This window comes from Balaenoptera borealis (assembly GCF_965194805.1).
Source record: "Balaenoptera borealis genome assembly, chromosome: 16".
NCBI lineage: Eukaryota > Metazoa > Chordata > Mammalia > Artiodactyla > Balaenopteridae > Balaenoptera > Balaenoptera borealis.
The window spans coordinates 10520035-10540675 of record NC_138872.1 but is presented as its reverse complement, the minus strand read 5'-3'; the positions used below and the strand labels follow the sequence as shown (position 1 = coordinate 10540675).

General features: G+C 48.5%; 1 protein-coding gene across 5 annotated transcripts in view; it reads right to left on the bottom strand.

Moving 5' to 3' along the window:
• Positions 1-20641, bottom strand: part of NFATC2 (nuclear factor of activated T cells 2) — a 158763-nt gene that overhangs the window by 44386 nt on the left and 93736 nt on the right. For all 5 annotated transcript variants that reach the window (XM_082362708.1, XM_082362707.1, XM_082362709.1 and 2 more), the window contains exons 6-9: positions 20095-20235; positions 3703-3758; positions 2898-3024; positions 2-691 (exon numbers count right to left, since the gene is read on the bottom strand). In XM_082362708.1, coding sequence (XP_082218834.1) covers positions 2-691; positions 2898-3024; positions 3703-3758; positions 20095-20235 — 1014 coding nt within the window. The remainder of the gene's footprint in view (position 1; positions 692-2897; positions 3025-3702; positions 3759-20094; positions 20236-20641) is intronic.

The window sequence follows — 20641 nt, the reverse complement described above, 5'->3', positions numbered from 1 at the left end:
CCGTCATCCAAGTAGGTCTGGTCCAAGTTCTGCTCCTGTTTAATTGTCACGCCCGCGGGTAATACTTCCTTTTGGTCACTGACTGGAGGTCCGTTTTTGGCGGCTCTTTGGCTTGTGGCATTCTGCTGCTGAATGACCGTGGGGTAGGAGCCCGGGCTCAGCCTCTGCCCTTGACTGACAGGGGGTGGGCCGGGCCTGGTGGTGCCGGGCGCGAAGTTCTCGCAGTACACGATGTGCTGGAACTCCTGGTGGCTTCCGCAGCGCAGCTGCTGGTTGGTGGGCGAGTAGTGGATCACCGGTGAGGCCTGCTGGTTGGCTGGACTGGAGTGGAGCAGGGCCGAGCTCTGGCCCTGGGAGCCAGCGTGCACTAGCACGGAGCGGTGGGCATCCGCGAGGGACAGGGGGGCGGCCATGAGGGCCGGCTGCTGGTAGCCCAGCAGGCTGGGGCTCAGGCTCTTGCTCCGCTGGTAGAGGACGGCCGCTGGGTTCTGCTGCTGGTAGCGGGCGTCGGGGGATGAGAGCCCTGAGCGGAACTGCTGGCAGGGAGCCATGGTGGCCACGAGGCAGGAGGGGGACTCGGCCACCATTGGGTGCTGTGGGTAGTAAGGCTGGCTCCCCAGGCCCCCGTGGGCAGGGCTGCAGATCAAGGTGGGGTCGTATTCATCGGTGGGCTCCGTCTTGATGGCTGGGACTGAGAGGAGAGAGAAGCACACGGGGTGCGCCATTCTTAGTGCCACAGGGGTGCGCAGAGGATCAGCAGACAGCGGTTAGGAACACGGCCTTAGGAGTCCACAAGGGTGGGATCAAAGGTCTAGGCTCTGTCACTGATTAGCCTTGGGCAAGAGGCTCCCTGTGCAATTGTCTTAGGTTAGAAATTTTACCCTGGGTGATGATCTTGAACTATAGGTCTTTCTGACAGTGGAAAAGTGGCTGGTGGGTCTGTGTCAGCCCTTGTGCAGCCTTTGTGCCCAGGGGGAAGAATGCTTGATGTAAAATTATGCCTCCGCCTCCTCCTTCTACTCTAGCAGCTCCAGCCCCCCTCCCCTGCTTGCTGTCCTTCATCATACTCACCACCAGCTGAAGTATCTGTGCACTTTACGTGCTCACTTATTATCTGAAACCCCCCACTAGAATGTCAGCTCCTCAAAGGGAGGATTTTTTTTCAGTGCTAGATCCCCAGCACCTAAAACCATACCTGGCACTTAATCAGCACTCAGATATTTTCTGAACAAAGGAATGACCAAACGGTGACTGTCAGCCTCCTTAGTTTTGTAGTACTTTGGGGGAATGAGGCCTGCTGGCTTGGGCCTCAGTTTCCCCATCTGTTAGCTGGCAGGAACGATCATACCTACCCCATGGGGTTGTGGGCAAGATTAAATGAGATATGTGTGCATGTATGTACAGTGACTGCATACAGTAAGTGCTCAATGCTTGCTGTTGTTGCTACTGTCACTATTACTACTGTGAGTGTTGGTGAAGTCACCGTTCCCCTCTCCCCACCCAGGACGGTCACCAGAATTCGTACTTCTCCGACATCCTTTACCGAAGCATCACCAGGCCCAGGAACTGAGGAATCAGTTTTCTTTTCACTGGAGTAAATGAATTGGTGACAGGACCGTAATCGAATTGGGGGTGGGGGGCGGGGGCTCCCACATGCTGGGGGCTGGAGGGGGCAAAGGAGTTTCAGCATCTACAGCAAAAACGCAGCTTTGACTCTAACTTCTCAGGAAGCCACTCAAAGACCGTCTCCAGGTACCCGGGCCTCGAGTTCTCACTCGAGCCAAGTTCAGGCAGGTGAGTGCGATGCCCAGACCCAGGGAGGCCTCATCGCCACACAGGAGGGGCGACAGCACGTGCCACATAACTGAAAACCTCCATGTTACAAAGGATCATTGAACTGCGGTCTAGAGCCCTCCCAGAGATTCTCCCCCAGTTCTGGGTCCCATTAGGCCTTTGCCACTCACGGCATGGAACACCAGTCGTGGGACAATGGAACCCTCACGGTGCCACACAAACCCGTGGATGCACACACCCCACCCAAGCCAGGCCCTCACTTTTGTGCTGCCGGCAGCCCAGAGGCTCCACGTGAAACTGTCACAGGATGGAAATTACACCCTGGCTGACATTCTCAGATGGTAGGTTTCCTGGAAAGGCTGCTGGCAGGCCTGTCTCAGCCTTGGGAAGTTTGTAGCCTCTTTCTGCAGCCCTAACCACAACCCAGCATATCAGTAATATCTATATTACTTAATATCTGAATCCCCTTCCGTCAGTATTATCTTTCATCTGAATCCCCTGTTAGAACATCGGCTCCAGGGAGGCAGGGATTTTTGTTGTGTTCACTCTTGTGTCTCCAAGCTAAAACAGTGCCTGGCACTCAGATATTTTCTGGACAAATGAATGAATGCAAAATGGCTCTCGTCGCCCTTCTTAGGACTGTAGTGCTTTGTGAGAATGAGGCCTCCTGGCCTGGTTATCCGCCCAGCAACTCCATTTGGCCACCAGGTGACCACCTGCTGTGGGGTCCCTAAGATTCCACATTTTAGGGCACATTCACCTTCTACCCCTATTGTGATCAAATCTAAAACAGGGATAGGAGTCATCAGCTTTGCCACCTTCTGGTGAACAAGTCTACATGTGCCCCATTATTATTCTGCCCTCGCAAGAAAATATTAATAACAACAATAGTTAATATTGTTGATGTGCGCCATCCTAAGCACTTTACGTGCATTTGATTTATATAACTCTTATAAGGAAGGTGCCATTTGACAGATGAGGAAACTGAGGCTCAGAGAGGTTGAGTCACCTGCCCTAGGTCACCCAGCAGATCGCGTGCATCCTCACCCAGATGCCGATGCTGCCTCTCCACGCACAGGGGGCCTTCGGAGAGAACTTCTTACCTGGGTGGTAGGTAAAGTGCTGAGGCTGACTTCGTTTTCTTTTCCCGTTGATGACGTAGAAGTTCACCTTCACGGATGTCCGAATGTGCTTGTTCCGATACTCAGGGATCTCAACAAAAAGCATGTTCTGAAAGAAAGGAGTTGTCAATAATTTAACTGCAACCGCATCTAAATTGCCATCCAAGGTCCTAAGCACAGTAAGCCAGCCCATCTAGAAGGCCTCGTGGTGGGGAGGGATAAATTGGGAGCATGGGATTAACAGATGCACACTACCATATATTCAGTATAAAACAGATAAACAACAAGGAATTACTGTATAGCACAGGGAACTATATTCAATATCTTGTAATAACCTATAACGGAAAAGAATTTTTAAAAAAAGAATATTGATATATACATATACATGACCAAATCACTTTGTTGTACAACTGAAACGAACACAATATTGTAAATCAATTATACTTCAATAAAAATAAAGAAATAAATAAAAGTAAAAGGACCCGTGACACGTTCCGTACATTTACAGGCAAAATTCTAATTAAGGGGAAGTTGACTTTTCAGCCGCAGCAAAGGAAGACTTACCACTTACTCTATCAAGGTATATGAAGATGTCACTGCTACAAATCAAAAGGGCGTGGTGCTCAATAAACGTGTAATTCATTCATCAATTCAATACCCACTGAGTGCCCTTTAGGTCCAAAGCACTGGGACTTTGATGAAGGAAGGGGAAAAAAGAGGGAAAGAGAGCACGAGGGAGGTGGGGAGGGGAGCACAGGGTGTCTGGTCATCATGTCTGGGTGCTTACAGGCTGGCTCTTGTCTTTATCCACCGTGGCCTCCATCTCCCAAATCTGCTGCCCATCTGGAAAAATTTAAAAATGACAGACTTTGAAGGAACTATTAGCAACCGAGAATTTAAGACAAAAACTCACCAACTTATATGTATCTTGGCTTACGTGTTAGATTATTTCAAGTAAAGTACACCTGCGCGTTTGCATTATGTATGCATATATGTACATATATGTATTTTTATTTCTATAAACGCATATTTCTTTTTGCAAAGAGAAGGCACCTTGACAAGAGAAAACTGGGCAACAATACAAGATACGGGAAAAAATAGAAATTGCCCATCATCCCACTACCGTTATCTTTTTTTCTCTATATTTGAATGTCTACATATCTTCCTTTCTTTTAAAAAAAAAACAAGTATTGTTATACGCTTTACTTTCTAATACGCTTCGTTCAACCAAAGACTATTTCCAAAACACTCTGCATATGCCAAGACTGTCACAGGGGCCCCATTACAGATCCCTGGCTGTCCCAGACATGACTTCTTCATTGTCTGAGAACACAGGTGGCTCACATATTCTGTCCTAAAGAGGCTTAAACAACGTCCTGGCTCGTGAGGCCTTGGAGTGAGTGGAAACACAGGCACCCACCCTTCACCTTTCAGTCAGCAGAGAGCCTGGCTCTCATGTGACTCATTACAACAGGCGCTGAGAGGTTTGCTCAGGGGTAAACCCTCCTCCCCTGGAGCAGGGCACTGGTTCCCCAGTTCGGGGCCAACAAGTTGGGCCAAACAAAACTCTGCATTTGCAAATAATAGATTTTTTTTTTGCTGACCACCTACATCGGCCAGTGGCAGTTTTCGGCTGAAACAAATCATTTCCACAAGTGTTTCCAGGGTGCTTTGTGGAGCACTCGCTCTGAAGAATAGTAAATGGGTTTATGAGAAAGGAAAGCAAGTCCTACCAGCTAGTAAGAATTTGGAAAAGGCGGAGTCAGAGTCAAGCGGGTTTCTTTACTGCAGGATTTCTCTCAGAGCCTTTAATCTGCTCAGGTGCAGCATTAACTCTCCAAGGTGGGCTGGGTATGTTATCATGTCCCGACATTTAGCCAAAGCATCCCGCCTCCTGGTAAGCAGTATTAGCAGCCTCTGTGATAGGTTAGACTTGAACCTGTACAGTCTCGGCTCTTAAGGTTCACCCAAAGAAATCTGGTTTCTAAGCATTATTTGAACTTGTATAGGACGTACTTCCCAAGATAATAACGAATAAAAGGTCTTGTGATTGCTACCAGAGCTAATGCAATCTAGATGATCTGAAGAAAGAACAAGCGCTGAGCCAGTTGGAGCCTTCTCCAACAAGTCAGTCTGCAAGTCTTGGCCTTACGGTTCTATTCAGTGCAATCCCTGAAAGGACTAAGGAAGACACAGGTTTGTGTCCAAAGGGAAGAGGAAAACATGGTTAGTGTACCGACTCTCACTATGGTGTGAGATCCCTGAGGGAGGGACCAAGTTATAGCTGTCACGGTCTCCCCAACACCCGACATACTGTAGGTGCCTAGTAAACATCTCACGTCTAGAGCATACGAAAGTGTCAGTGGCTCCAAAGGCTGCTGATGGGGCCAGGATAAAGCCAGGAGCTGACACCAGCCACTGCTCAGAAGGAAGCAAGAAAGGATAGACGGATAGATGTCAAGGAATTTGAAGTTAAGTCATCAAGATAGAGTATTTCCAGTGTGTAAAGCCCGGGACGGAACTCTTCAGAGAAAATCCTCATTTCTTTATCAAAGACAGGTCAAAGGTCATCCAACAGAGACACGTGTCCCCCTCTCAGGTGGTGGTACGAGCTAGGCACGGGTCCTCATCAAAAAACCACATCTTTATTCACTAACTGCAGTGCAAGCTCTAAGTCAGAAGATCAAGCAATAAATTAATTGAGGAAATGAACAGCATGTCGATGTCTGGTGTGTCACCCTCGCCCTAGCCTCTCAGTGGCTGAATTGAGTTCTGCCATTGATGGTACCATGGCTCTTTGGGTTTGGTTCATTATCATGTGTGAGCGTCACTCACTTAGAAAAGGAAGGACCATTTTCATGTCTCAAAATTGGAAGGAGAGAGAGAGAAGTACCCAGAAACGTGACTGGGAAGTATTAAGCTGGGTCCATAAAGCTGCCACCCAGCTCTCTTCCTTGACTCATGCCAATAAGTGGGAGATGAAGCATAGAAAATACAAAATGACGGTGTGATGAAAAGGGTGTCACCATGAGGAGAGTCCTCAAAGTCCCTTCCCCTGGTCTAAGGACCCAAGAGAAATGGAAAGGAGCCCTTCTCCCCAAATTTCACACTTGTCTCCATCTCCGGTGAGCATACATAATACACAAAACTCCACCCAGCAACAGCCACAGAATTCTAGGGTACAGGTGCTAGACAGCAGTCTTAAAAATTAGCCAGCCCAACACCATCAGATAGGGAAACTGAGGCCCAGAGAAGGAAGGGGGGTTGTCCAAAGATATGCGGTAGACAGTTATTAAACCAACAACTGGCACAGTCCAATAACAAAGGGAATGCTTTCAAGGTTACTAAGCAGAGAGAAGATGCCAGCTTCCTGGGAGGCTGGAGAAAGGTCCTACATAGGAACGATATTTTTATGTCGCATCCACCACGTAGGTTCACACACATTCTTCTCAAACCTTTCCCTGCTTCCCCTGTGCCTCCAGAAATACCATCTAAAATCTCACGGCGGCCTTGAAGGCCCTGACCCACCTTGCTCCTGCCTCCATTCCAGCCTCTTGGGGCACCATTCTCACCCCTCCTACTACTTTTTTTAAAAGCCAATTGGCCTCACCCCAGAGCTCTGGCTTGTTTTGTAGCCTATAGAGAGTGGCTTAGCGGCTTTTTAATTAGCTACTGCCATTTCAATATGAGATTTCACCAGAAAATGAAGTTTTTGCTCCTGAAAAAAAAAAAAAAGAAAATTCAGATGATCTGGCCATTCTGGGCACCCCTGACAGGAACTGGACCACGGCGGCCTCTCCGGACGGCGCTGCAGGCGCCACTTCACCACAGTCCCTGCCCTGGCCCGCACGTCTCCCATCCACTTTCCAGGCCCTACCTTAGTGGACCTTTGAGAGACAGGTACCTCTCCCCACACCGTGACGAGGGGAACTGGTCAGGGTTCTGCAGAAAGGCCCTCCACTGGGATGTGCCCGAGGTTTTCTCAGGACTGTATGACATTTTGGCCAGAAGAAGCCACCGCCCAATATCATCTCAGGCAGCGTCCCACTCTGCTGCTGTATACCGCTCCCCCCCCCCAAAAAAAATACAAAGACCCCCGGCCCTTTCCTATCTGTCAGGACAGGAAAACTCGCTTCCTTTCCTCCGGGACCACAGGCCCCTTGCTCCAAGGACCTGACCTTCTCTTTGCTTCAAAACCAGAACCACGTGCCCAGGAGGCCCTTGGCCACCACACGGCCCAGAAAGGGCCCCGGTGCATCGACGCAGGGCTCCCAGCGTGGGCTGCAGAGGGTCGTCCCTCCACCCGCTCGCTGAGAAGCCCTCCCACCGCCATCCCCCGAGCTCCAGCCTGGCAGCCAGGCGGCCACATCCCAAGCTCCAGATGTCAGCCCAGGAAAGCAGCCCGTGGGGTTTAGGAGGAAATGCCTACTTACCCCAGCGCCCCCCAGCGACACGTTTACTGGAGCCCCCAGCCTTCTCGGGCGTGTTCCGTGGCCAGAACAGACTTCCCCTCCATGGGTCACCAGAACGCTCTCCATTTTATCCTACATACCCCAAACTCCGGAGCAGACAGACCCAGCTTTGAATCCCTCCTTGTGTTGCCCCCAATTAGCTGTGTGAGCTGGGATAAGATGCTTTACCTCTCTTTATCTCTTATCCAAAATACAGGGATGATCACAGCACCTATACATCACAGGTTCATTCCAAGAGAAGAGACCCAGACAGAGTATAAACATTCAACAGACATTGGCAAGCATTAGCAGCAGGGCTAGTAGCAACAGATGATATAAATATTGGCTCCTTTATCATTTTTTGCATTTGTTCCACGATTGAAAAAAAACACAAGCATTTTTCAATCAGAAAATAATAAAAAACATTCTCTGATTGCAGTTATAAATACATTTGCCTGCAGGCATGGGCTGGAGGGAATTTACAAAAGGACAATGTCTGTTACAGGAGACAGGTGGCATGGTGCCTGAGTTTCTTTCCTTTCAAAAATGGGTGTTTACACCATTATCTCAACTTTTTAATAGCCCCAAGGGCAGCTTCAGGCATCTAGCCTGGCTGTGCATCTCCCGTGGTCTCTGCACTCCGTTCTGAACAAACAAGCCCTCAACCGGAAGTGAAAGCTGCCGTTGCGTCCTTGATGTTACATAGCATATGGAAGACACACCAAGGGGGCTGGTCTCTAAGGGGAGCACGCGGCTTACAAAATACCTCAAGGCCATTTTCCTGGGCTCTTCTTCCATTCCCCCACCCCACGTGAAATCCCAGCTCATAGGTCCTGGGTTTCATCAAGAGAACATACTAATCCCATCCTCTGAATGGAGCTTCCAGGAGGCAGTGGAATTCACGGTAAATGCTGCCAGGACTCTCTCAGCCTGATGTTACTCTGTCTGGGTTCAAGTCCCATCACTGCCATTTACTTGTTGTGTGGCCCTTGAATGGTATCTTAACCTCTCTGTGCCTCAATTTCCTCATAGGTCAGACAATAAACTTAATTTCTTGACTTCAAAGAGCTGTGGTAAGAATTCAAATAGAAATTATACGTAAAATCCTTAGCAAAATGCCCAGCCCATAGTGAGCCCTGTTATCACTATTATTATTTTAGAATTTGGTATCTCACATAGGTCCAACTTTAAGGAGAAAGAATTGGCTGGCCATCTTGACCCCACTATTCTGGTGGGTATCACAGCTTCTCGTTTCAGTTCTTTGCATTACACTTCTCATTGCAAATAAATAAAATGGCCATAGAAAGTATTGATAGGGGACAGACTGAATCGATCATGGGGCATCCATACTTGGTATGGAATATCAGGTATAGAAATATATTCAAATAAGGACGGTCATGTTTTCCGACCTAGAAATGCATCCCTGCTTATTAAAAAGCACAATTTTTTTTTCTTATTTCTTTTTTTTTTGGCTGCATTGGGTCTTCGTTGCTGCACGTGGGCTTTCTCTAGTTGCAGTGAGCAGGGGCTACTCTCTGTTGCAGTGCACGGGCTTCTCATTGCGGTGGCTTCTCCTGTTGTGGAGCACAGGCTCTAGGCATGCGGGCTTCAGTAGTTGCGGCACGTGGGCTCAGTAGTTGTGGCTCACCGGCCCTAGGGCAAGCGGGCTTCAGTAGTTGTGGCGCACGGGCTTAGTTGCTCCGCAGCATGTGGGATCTTCCCGGACCAGGGACTGAACCCATGTCCCCTGCACTGGCAGGCAGATTCTTAACCCTTGGGAAGATTCTTAACCAGGGAAGTCCTAAAAGCAGAAGTTTTAAAGTGTAGCAGACTAGTACATGAGGCATGACGTCACTTTGTGAGTCTATAAACATCTCTGCTATGCTTAAGGAACCTGTGCCCCGAGCTGCCTGGACAGTCACAACCCCACGCCTGGGACTGGATGGATGAGGTGAGACCTTCACGTCTTCTTTCACATGATTCAAGAAACATGGTAGAATTATGGGCGATTTTAATTGATGTGCATTTTTAAAATAAAGTTTTTCTCTTAAGAAAAAAGTATATTGGGGGCTTCCCTGGTGGCGCAGTGGTTGAGAGTCTGCCTGCCAATGCAGGGGACACGGGTTCGAGCCCTGGTCTGGGAAGATCCCACATGCCGCGGAGCAACTGGGCCCCTGAGCCACCATTACTGAGCCTGCGCGTCTGGAGCCTGTGCTCCGCAACAAGAGAGGCCGCGATAGTGAGAGGCCTGCGCACCGCGATGAAGGGTGGCCCCCACTTGCCACAACTAGAGAAAGCCCTCGCACAGAAACGAAGACCCAACACAGCCATAAATAAATAAATAAATAAATAAATGGATCATCACATTTAAAAAAAAAAAAAAGTATATTGCAACTGCCTGTTGATTTGTCCGTCCCCCAGGAGCCCCCTGGGGCCACGATCTTAGAGGGAGGATGGGCCTGGACCCCCCAGTGTGGATTAAGCTCCTACAGCACAGCAGGCCCCCTGCAGGCTGCTGGGGCCTTGACACAAGCCACACATGCCCTCTTGCCCTCAGTGGCCCCCAGACAAGGAGGCAGGGCCCTGGGTCCCACCGGAGCTCAAAAGAGAAATGGATTCAAGGTTCCTCACCTCTGCTGGGATGGGGACGCTGCCTCCTTCCTCAGCCTCCAAACCCCGACTCAGCTCCGGACACACTGGCCTCCTCTATCCCTCCAACAACCATGCCTGCCCTTCTCCACACCTCACCAGGACCAGTTCCTCCCCATCCTTCAGGTCCGGCTCAGGGAGGTCCCCCCACCCTCTGTCATTTTCTTCTCCTACCTTCCACTCTCTGACATCATTTTATCGGCCCACTGGTTTTCCATCTCTCTCTCCTGCTAGGCTGGGGGTTCCCGGAGAGCAGGGCCACATGGCAGTCTTGTTCTCGGCTTTCTCCCCAGCACTACGTGTCTGGCCCTTAATAGATGCTCAATAAACAATGGTGGACTAAATATACAAACTGACCTCAGATTCCCCAGTGCTCAGCCCACAGCCAGAGCTCAGGAAATGCCTGACCACTGGCCTCTCCAGCAAAAAGACCCCACAAAGAGGAATCACCGAACCTTTGTTGAAGAGTCCTTTCTGGGAACGGACTGAGAAGGAATGAGCCTGGAGTACAGATGCAGACAAGGAATCAAACTCAACCAGAGCCACTCAGCCCGAGTTCTAGATAATCCACCTCCCGATCCCTACCCCAGGTCCGGGACTTGGAAAACCTGCCCAGAACAGAAGAGGCTCAAGAAGACCAAGTCTGCTTCTCCTGCTCTGGCTGAGATGAAATAAAGGACTTCGGTCTTTCAAGCAGATGTTCGGGCAAACTTCCCCTGTCCTAAATTAACACGGGCTGGCAGCCAGCACAAAATAGGCTCTTCCAAGACTTTACTCAGAGGCGAAGAGAAAAGAGCCAATTTCTTTGGGCAAAGAGGTTGGGTCTAGAGAAGACTTAGCGAGACTCTGCAAGAGAAAAAAAATGGGGTGGGAGGAAGCGCATGGCCCAAGTAACACCACAGCCTTTGTTTTAACTTGGCCGCAGTGCCAGGGGAACATGCCTCAATAGCCAGTGCGTCTGTGGATGGATGGCCCCTATACTTGGGTTCGTTGAGTGGATTCTCTTTGCAGGCAGCTCTTGAACCCTGCGACGGAGCAAAGCAGCAGGAAGCGGCAGGGCTGGCGTTGGATCCGGGCTGGAGTCTTAGCAGTCAGCCTCGTGTCAGCAACGGGCTCATGTCAGCACTCACAGCAGAAACGCGCACGCTTTCAGGAGGAGGAAAGCAAATCCGTCCTCAGTGGGGCCGTGAGCGTGCCACTGGGCTCGAGGCAAACGGAGAGGAAATCAAAGTGTCTGCTTGGGTTAGGAAACCGTGTGTGACGCTTCCCAGGCCTGGCCCTGCTTTTTAAAATTAGCTAAATGAAGATGGTTGAAGTCATTTCAGTCTGCTCTTTACGACTGCTAAGTAGCAGAAAAACGCATGCTTCCTGGATGCACGGGCTTAACGAGCCCAGTAGATGGGGGGCTCGGGAGTGGCCCCTTAGTTAGGATTTCACCCACCCGAAATGGTACCACTGCCCCTGCGTATTTCCTGAGAGCTGAAGAGGAGTGCCTTGATTCCCACACCTCCCCCTCTCCTCCTGCCCCGCCACTTCCTGGTGGGCTTACCTGCCCTGTCCGCCACCTGCACAACTGCAGTGGCTGCTCACTCACCTCCCAGCTTCCACCTGTCCCCGCACCCCAACCCCCAAAGACCGTTCTCCATCCAGACTGCCAGAGCAACCTTAAAAATGTAAATGAGATCATGACACCCCCCCTGCTTAAAAGCCTCCAAGAGCTACTCGCTTTTGGAATGAAATCCAAACTCCTCGCCACGCCTACATGGCCCAGCATGACCTGACTGCCCACCCCCCACCCCCCACCCCCCACCCCCGGCGACCTCTCCAGGCTTCACTGGTGTCACACTCCCACTCACTCTCACCCTGCACCAGCCGCCTGGGTCTGCTTTCAGTTCCCCAAACACCCCAAGCTCATCCCCATGCTGAGACCCTGGCACAGGGCAGTTCCTTCTGCCCTGGACACTCTTCTGACCATCCACATGGCTCCCTCTTTCCCGCCTTTAGGGCTCTGCTCAAAGCCACCTCTTCAGGGAAGCCCTCCCTGACTGCACTGTCCATGGTTGCCAGATTTAATAAATAACAATACAGACCGTTCAGTTAAATTTGAATTTCAGAAAATGATTTTAACTACCAGTTTGTCCCAAGCTCTGTGCCACTCTGCACAGGACATACTCATACTAAAGAAATGCACTGCTTGAGATTCAAAATTAACTTAGCATCCTATATTTTTCCCTTAACTTCCAGCCCCTTTGCTCTTGCTCCTAGGACTGGTTTCCCCGTCTTCACAGCACTCGCCCTGTCTCAAAGTGACCTGCTTATAAACAAGTTTGAGACTATCCACCCGCTGAGGGCAGGGATCTCGTATGTCATATGCCCCCAGTGCCTGGCACAGAACCTGCACACAGTAGGGGTTTAATAAACATCTGGGAGCAACTACGGAAGTCCTGGGGGCTGAGTGAGCAGAGGAGTGAGGCTAAAAGAGCATTAACAGGTCATTTACATAGAGGCCGGATTTCAGCTCGTCTTTCATGCCTCCAGGGGCACCTCTTCTCAGCGATGGGATGTCATCTCTAGATGTCCCACACCAGCTCACACAGTCACCCTGGGAACCGGGAAGTGGGAGTTTGGGACCCCGCCTTCCTCTGACGTGCCCTGTCACCTCAAGGAAGTCTGCCAATCTCCCTCGGTGAGTTGGCTTCCCATCTGTAAGAGGGGGGCAGGGGGCGGGCCATTAGTCATGTTCCCTCCACTGTATTGGGTGTGACAGCAGGAGTCTAAAGGCTCGGGGCTGAGAGGAGGGGAGAGACCCACCCGTGCCAGGAAGGACTCTTCTCCCAGATAAGAAACCAACACAGGCCTGCCTTCCCCGCTCCCTGTTAAGTAAACTGAGCTCCCAGAGGACACATGGAGGGTCAGCTGACATTTTCTGGACACCTCCTATGGCCCGACACTTTCAGATCCTTGATCTCCTTTTATTGCTGAAATACCACCAACACCATTTTAGAGATGGGGAAACTAAGTCCCAAAGCACATAATATGAGGCCTATCCAGGCTTCAAGCCAAATCTGCTGGATGATCCAAAATCCAGCCTGCTGACTCCTTAAATACATACAATTTTTACTTTAAAAAAAGGGTATGCAACCACAACTGTAGGGGAAAAAAAAAAAAAAACACAAGAGGGTGTCAGACCATTCATTAATAAAAGATATCATGATTTTCTTGACGGAGGTGGAAATTCCAGCCTGCTAATTGCAAATTACAGAACGTCTGTTGGTGCCAAGAATAATTTCTGATGGTGGAAACACTAGGACCCGAGTTAATTAGAAAACATTTCTCTGTGTCCTCTTTTTCAGGCATTTAAACAGCAGGATCCTTTCACTCCAAAGTCTGTTCTCGCATGCAACAGGACTGAAGTTTGGGCAAATATTCAGCCCTCTGAAAATAAGACCATTTTCTCTATCTCCAGTGGGGCTCCCGAGTGGCAATCTGGCCTCTGTCTTTGGAGGAAAGCTCTGTGTCCCAGCCAGCTGTGTGTAAGGGGTGGGCTCCAGCTCTGGGGGCCAGTGACACCGTGGACGTGAGTCACCGAGGGCAAAGGTCTACAGAGCCTTAGTCATGGGCAAGCCCAGCTTGGAGTCTGACCTTTCCCAGAGGGAAGACCAAGGCAGAGAGACTCCCAGACCAGGTCAATTTTTTCAGAAGACACCAGACCGGGTGAAGCCCAACCCACGGAGAAAAACAGGTGGGAAGAGGAGGTGTCTTCTCTAAGCGAGTTCCAATGTTTCCAGGGCACTAATTCATGGAAAAGTACTTAATTTAGCAAAAAAATTTTATTTTAAGCATATGCATTTGTATTTATTAAACAAAGCTCAAAATACAACCTTTGGGAACCTCCAAGTCATAAAATGACTCACATTAGGATATGATGACTCAGTGGGAAAGAGGGAATTCCACCACCCACGCCTCCTTTCTAAAAAATCAATTTGCCCTCTCAACAGGTGATAGGAGCCTCTGCCATCAGAGTGGTCCAAAAAATCGTCCAACAAAACAAAACACAAGTTCTCTTCAAACAATTTAAGTTTCAAAGCTGAGTAATCCGACGCGGGCAAGTTTCCAACCTACGCCCCCGCGGGACACAGAGAGCCAGGGAGCTACTTGGCTGGGGCCGGGGGCCTGAATTAAGAAAGATTTACCAGCTGAAAAATTCCAAAACCCTGTGTCATGTGGAGGAACCTTCCAAAACATTGGATCCCACCCAGGCGCAGCGAGTCGCTCAAAGCCATGGCAACCCGGTTTCCGCTGCCACATCACTTTTATTTTTGTGTCCTTAGATTTTTTCCTGTTTTGCAATGTTTTGCTGGGACCCCCGACTCCGCCTGAGGCCTGGGTGGCTGGGCGCCAGGGTTACCAGCTGAAGTCAGGAACAGCCTGGACTTCCCGGCGTGACCTTCGCCTAGAAGGTTACACATTTTTAAAATTTCACAGAATATATAAAGGCTTTTCAGCAATTATTGAAAATGGTAAATAGTAAAGATGCTGATCGTTCTGCTGGGTTCCTCTTTGTCCTCTTGGATGTGACTAGAGAGGTTCCTTGGGGATTGATGATAAATGTTGCCTGGGATTCCAGCTCTGTTACCTGCTGTGAGCTGACCTGGGGCCCATGGCTTGACCTCTGTGAGCCTCAGTTGTCTCATCTGTAAAATGGGGGTAATGCGCCTGCCTCTCGGGGCCAGTGTGACTATTAAAGGAGAGGACACATTCATTCAACAATATGTATAAGAACCTACTAAGTGCCAGGGGCTGTTCTAGACGCTGCACATACAGCAGCAAACACCGAGTCCCCGTCCTCAAGGAAGTCTGACGTGGGAGACATCAGAGACAAGATAATTCCAGTAGAGCTAAGTACTACTGGGAAAACAGGGCAGGGCAATGGGACAGAGAGGGACAGGGCTGTGGCGGAGGTTGAACAACTTCAGAGCAGTTGGTCAAGAAGGGGCTCCTTAAGAAAGTCACCCTGAGCTGAGACTTGTAGGAGCAGGAGGCCACAACCCATGAGGAAACAGCAAAAGCAAAGGTCCTGTGACAGAAAGGAGTGTGGGGTGTTTGAGGACAGAATGAAGACGGTGTAGCTACAGCCAAAGGAGCAAGAGGGCAAGTCAAAAAAGCTGAAATCAGAGAGACGGGCAAGGGCCCGCACATACGGGCTCTTGGAAGTCATGCAAATGATTAAAAATGGTAATAAAAACAATATAATAATCATTATTATTACTGCTGCTATAAATAAGATGCCATTTTCCAAAACACCGAGCTTTTCTAACTTAAGAAACACCACGCTACCCCTCTCCTACTGTTTTTCCACCGTCCTCCAATTTGTCATCCTGCTGGAGTGGAAACTGCCAATTCCATTTCAGTCGACGGCTATAAAAAGAACTTTGGAGCTGGTGGTGCCGATGAGCCAACATGGGGGCTAAGATTAGCCCAGGAGGCTGTCCACCTTTCCTTAATGTGAGAACCAGCTGGGGTTCCCCTTCCTTGGAAAACTTCAACTGTTCCACTCCGCCCCACCTCGCAGCGGCCCTGCTGGCCAAACTGTCCATGGAGATGGGAACGGGGCTGCGTTTTGGAAAAAAGAAGTTGAGCAACAGGGATTCCCCCTGCAGAAGGCAGTCCTGGGCTGGGAGGCAAGTTCTTGGGGTCAAAAGAGCAGGACTGGCTCCCTGCAAACACAAAGCAATTCCCCCCTCTGTCTGCCAGAGCCACCCGGACCCAGACAGCCCACCAGAGAAGCCCACCACTTCTCTGAGGGCCCAGGGACACCTCAGACACCCCGGCTTGTCTGTTGGCACCGATCCAGGAACCGTATTCACCCCAGGTTCTTTTACATTAGACACGCCACAGTCCTAAACGGACCTACCTGGCCTCAGTGACTTGCTGCAGAATTCAGGAGTCTATCTCACCACAAAATGGTTCAAGTCAGTGGCTCAGAGAAGCTAAAGGATCTTCAGACAAATTAACCTGGTTCTGAGCTTTTTCAAAGTAGAAAAGCTGAATGATCAAGGATACAGATGCTAGAGCCAGGCTTCCTAGGGGCTAACCCAGCACTGCTATTGACCAGCTGTGTGATCTTCGGTAAGTTATTTAACCTCTCTGTGTTCAGTTTCTCATCAGAAAATAGCTATCTTGTAGGGCTGCCATGAGGAATCAGATTGTTAATACATATAAAGTGCTTAGAACAAGGCCTGGCACATAGTTTGTTATTACTTATTCTTGTTTTTCAACGTCTCTTGGTTCCGTGAGATAAAATCGTACCCATCCTTGTCCTTCCACAGCCAAGATATAATGATGATGATGATAATAATAATAAAAGCTGACATTTAATGAGCATCTATAATGCGCCAAGCTCTATGCAAAGAGCCTAATCTGTATCATCTCATTTAATCTTGTTGTCTCTCAAGTGAAGTAAATCATCTGTATTTTACAAAAGAGGAAATATTGGCTCAGAGAGGTGACATGACTTACCCAGGATGACAAAGCTACCAAATGCAGATCATGGGTTCGAACCCATGACTGTCTGACCTCAGAGCTATGCTGGTAACCACTGCAGCTTACAGCCTCCCAAAGTCTGCCTGCCAGGCCCGCACTGGGGCAGTGTGGGTCCAGTAAACGATGTCTATGGCCTAAGCAATGAGAATTCTGGAGAAACCGTAAAAATAACAACGAACACTCCACAAGCACGCCCGATGTGCTGAGTGCCCACCGCTTGCTTATGCATTTAACTCTGGGAGGGAAAGACTGTTATTAACTCGCTCACTGGAATCTGAGGTCCAGGGAAACTGAACAACAGAACGATGCTGTATTATCTGCAGGTGGGTCCCCTAACTTCTCCAGGCTTAGCCACCTGCCTCCCGCGGTGTCCAGTTAGATGAGACAAGATGCAGAAAGCAGCAGGCAAAGGGCCCGCCCACAGACAGCGTTCAATCAGAGAAAACTATTATCATTCCTCTTCTTATTAACATGCAATTTTTCAAAGTTGAAACAGACTCTGGGTTTTCCTCCCTTCAAGAGGTAAACTGAAATTTCTTCTGAAACCAAGAGAAGGAAAGCTAGAGAGTAAATGCCTTCCATCCATCCATCCATCCATCCAGCCAGCCAGCCAGCAAATACCTATTGGAGGCGCTTGAGTAGCCTCACAAGTAGCCTCACAAGCTCCCTAGACAGTTTAAAGCTGTCTGGCTCCTAACTCCACAAGGAACTTGGTAGCACCTGGCCTCCAAGCCATCCCTGCACACTTCCAGCAGCCCCTCAAGGAGACTGCCAACCTGGACACAGAGAACAAGATGTCGGTATATCACTAGCATTTCCCCTCTGCCAATAAGGTGCCTTGAAGCCATACACTTCTTGTGAAAGTCAGCAGAAGGCCAGCAGGATGATTTCCTGGTCCTGGAGCTCCGTCAGGTAATGTTTACTCGGCCATTTACATTTCATGCCACTCTCCTGCTCAAGAACCCACCATGACTCCCTATTACCTTACTCATGTGCAGACTAAACCAAAGCCGTGCCTCTACCTGGCATCAGGAGACCTCTCTGCTCTGGGCTTCGCCTGCTCCTCAAAGCACTTCCTGGTGATAACCAGCCTCTACTCCAGCCACACAGGTTTGCTGTCTGTCTCACGAGAGCCTAGTAACTTCTTGCCACGAGACTGCTGTTCCACCGCCTGACAAAGTCTCCTCCAAACTGTATCAAGATGCTTAAAAATGTGCATGCCCCTTGAATCCACTACACCACATGTAAGCCTCAACCCTAGGAAATAACAGTAACAAACAGCATTAGCTAATACATATCAAGCACTTACTATATACAGTTGGCCCTCCGAATCCACAGGTTCCACATCCATGGATTCAATCAACCACAGATAAAAATATTCCAAAAAAAAATTCCAGAAAGTTCCAAAAAGCAAAACTTGAATTTGCCATTCACTGGCAACTATTTACATAGCATTTACCTGGTATTAGGTCTTATAAGTAATCTAGAGTGATTTAAAGTATATGAGAGGATGTGCATAGGTTCTATGCAAATACTACACCACTGTATACAAAGGACTTGAGCATTTGCAGAGTCTGGTATCCACGGGGATCCTGGCACCAATCTCTTGCAGATACTGAGGGACAACTGTACCAAGCATTTATGAACTCTTAATCGTATGACCACCCTATGAGGTAGAACTGCCACCATTCTCTTTATACAGAGAAGGAAACTGTTGCCCAGAGAGGTTAAGTACCTTGCCCAAGGTCCCCCAGCTAGAAAGTAGTAGACCTGGGCTTTGAACACAAGCAGACTGGCTGGAAAACATGAGTCCTTACCTAGCTGACCAAAGGAATGTAGAGGATGTTCATCACTGAGTTACTTACAATAGCACAGAGTTGGAAGCAGCCTAATATCCAATAAAGGGAGAATGGTTAAATAAAGTACTGGACAACCATATGACAGATGCAATGCACCCACTTACACATCTGCGTTCCTCTCCCCTCACGGCACCACCATAGCCCCTCAAACCCGCAGGGACTGACCACGTGCCTTCTGAACCACTCAAACCCACCTATCCGTCTCCCCACTGCCACAGCCTTACTTAATGCCCGTTTTTGTTTTTGTTTTTGTTTTGGCAATGGCTTCATCAAACCTCTTTAAAACCATCTGCCTTCTATCATGCTTCCAAAGTGTAAGGAAGCAGTTGTCATACCCTAGTCACAGGGCCAGCCCATCCCAAGAGGAGGCTTTGTGTGAATTGGGAAGAAGCACCCCTTCTCCAAGATACTCCGCTTCCTCCCATCAGAAGTTTAGTAACACACAGCTCCAGGATGCATCCAGTTTGAATGGCAGCCCCCAGAGGAGGTGCCCTCATGCAGTGCAAAATCCCCACAAGTGGACAACCTGCCTGTGATAGCCTGTGGCTCATCCTCAGGGCAGTAAACAAACAGACAAACACCCCTTTGAATTAACTGGAAATCATGTCATAGGAAGAAAAAAAAGCTTGGCCTAGCAACCATAACTATCAAATAAATTATAGAACCTGACATTTTTCCTACTTTTGTTCACTGTCTTTCTACCATGTCTTCATTGGTAATCACATTAACAGACAGTCCATATAAGAAAGAATACACAGGTCCAATAAACAGAAACATTAAACCTCTCATAGCAAAGGAGTGCCAAGTCAAAAAAGTACCAATTCAGCAAATATTTTTTTAAATTAAAAAACACGGCACTTCTGGGATGGGGTGAAACCATCACTGACACAGTATTGGTGGAAGTTTCCAATTTGTATATTTCTGGAAGGTAATTTGAATTCTAGAAGCAATAGGTATTTAAAGCTCTCGAAATGACTATCCAAAATTGCACTCTGGAATAAACCCTAAATAAACAAAAAAGATACACATGGAGATTCATGTATAAGAAGATTAATTAATCCTACAAGTATAACAAGATTAACTGCAGTACTATTTATAATAAAAATATAAGCAGCCAATATTTGTTGACTTACAATATACCTGGTGCCATTATAATTACCTGACATGTATTAACTCATTTAACCCTCGTGACAGCCCTACGGGGTTATAACTCTTGCTATTATCATTCTATACATAAAGAAATGGAGGCACAGAAAGGTCAGGTAATTTGCCTAAGATCACAGAGCAAGCAAGTAGCAAAGGCAGGATTTGAACCCAGGATATCCAGGGCCAGAGCATGCACGATTAATCATTGTGTTGCTAGCCCTCCCTTCTCGATAATAGTAAAAAACTGAAAAGAATGTCTCCTGATGTGAAAATATAATTTTTTTTAAAAAGTTAGGGGTGGGCAAAACTTTATCATCCAAAAAAACAAGCCAGGATGAGTTAAAATACATTATAACACACTCATGCCATGGTGAACCGTGTCGATATCAAGATCACTGGAGACAAGGGAAATTTCTCATGGTAAGGAGAGCAGGATAGGAAACTCTACACAATGGGATCTATCCCCCAAATCAATGCCACTGGAAAGAAAAAGATGGTCACTTTTGTATGGCACTCAGAAGGCCCCCTGACCTGTGGTCTTCTCGGTAAACACGACTTTGGACTCGGCCGTGAAGTTCTGTCCCGTGAGAATCATCTGCTGGCCCCCGTAGACCAGGCAGCTGTCGATGTCTTGTCTTTCCACCATGGGCAGCTCATGGGCGGATCGCTGGGCTGCGGGTGAGAGAAAAAGAAGACACTGTGATGACAGGAGACGCCCACGCAGAGTCGTCCAGTGATTCCACGGGAACGGGACACAATGCACTCTGCCCACCTTTGCCACTTGTTGTCATTGCAAACGTGGAAGCCTCACCCCTGGCAACCAGTGACTATGCAAATGTTATGTTCTTGTCAAAATGCCCCAAGTAATTTGGGCTAATTTTCTCCTAACAACACGTTTCATTTTCATGAATCAAGAGACAGATGCCTGTTCTCCTTTTAGGGAGGAAAGGAGAGTAAGAATTTGATTTTTTTTTTTTTTTTCATAAAAGGATGGGCAAATCAACTTTTCTGTAAGAGATTTCCTTTGCTAGAATGTACTCTCTTCTCCTGTACTTGATTTCAGCAATACACAAAGGGC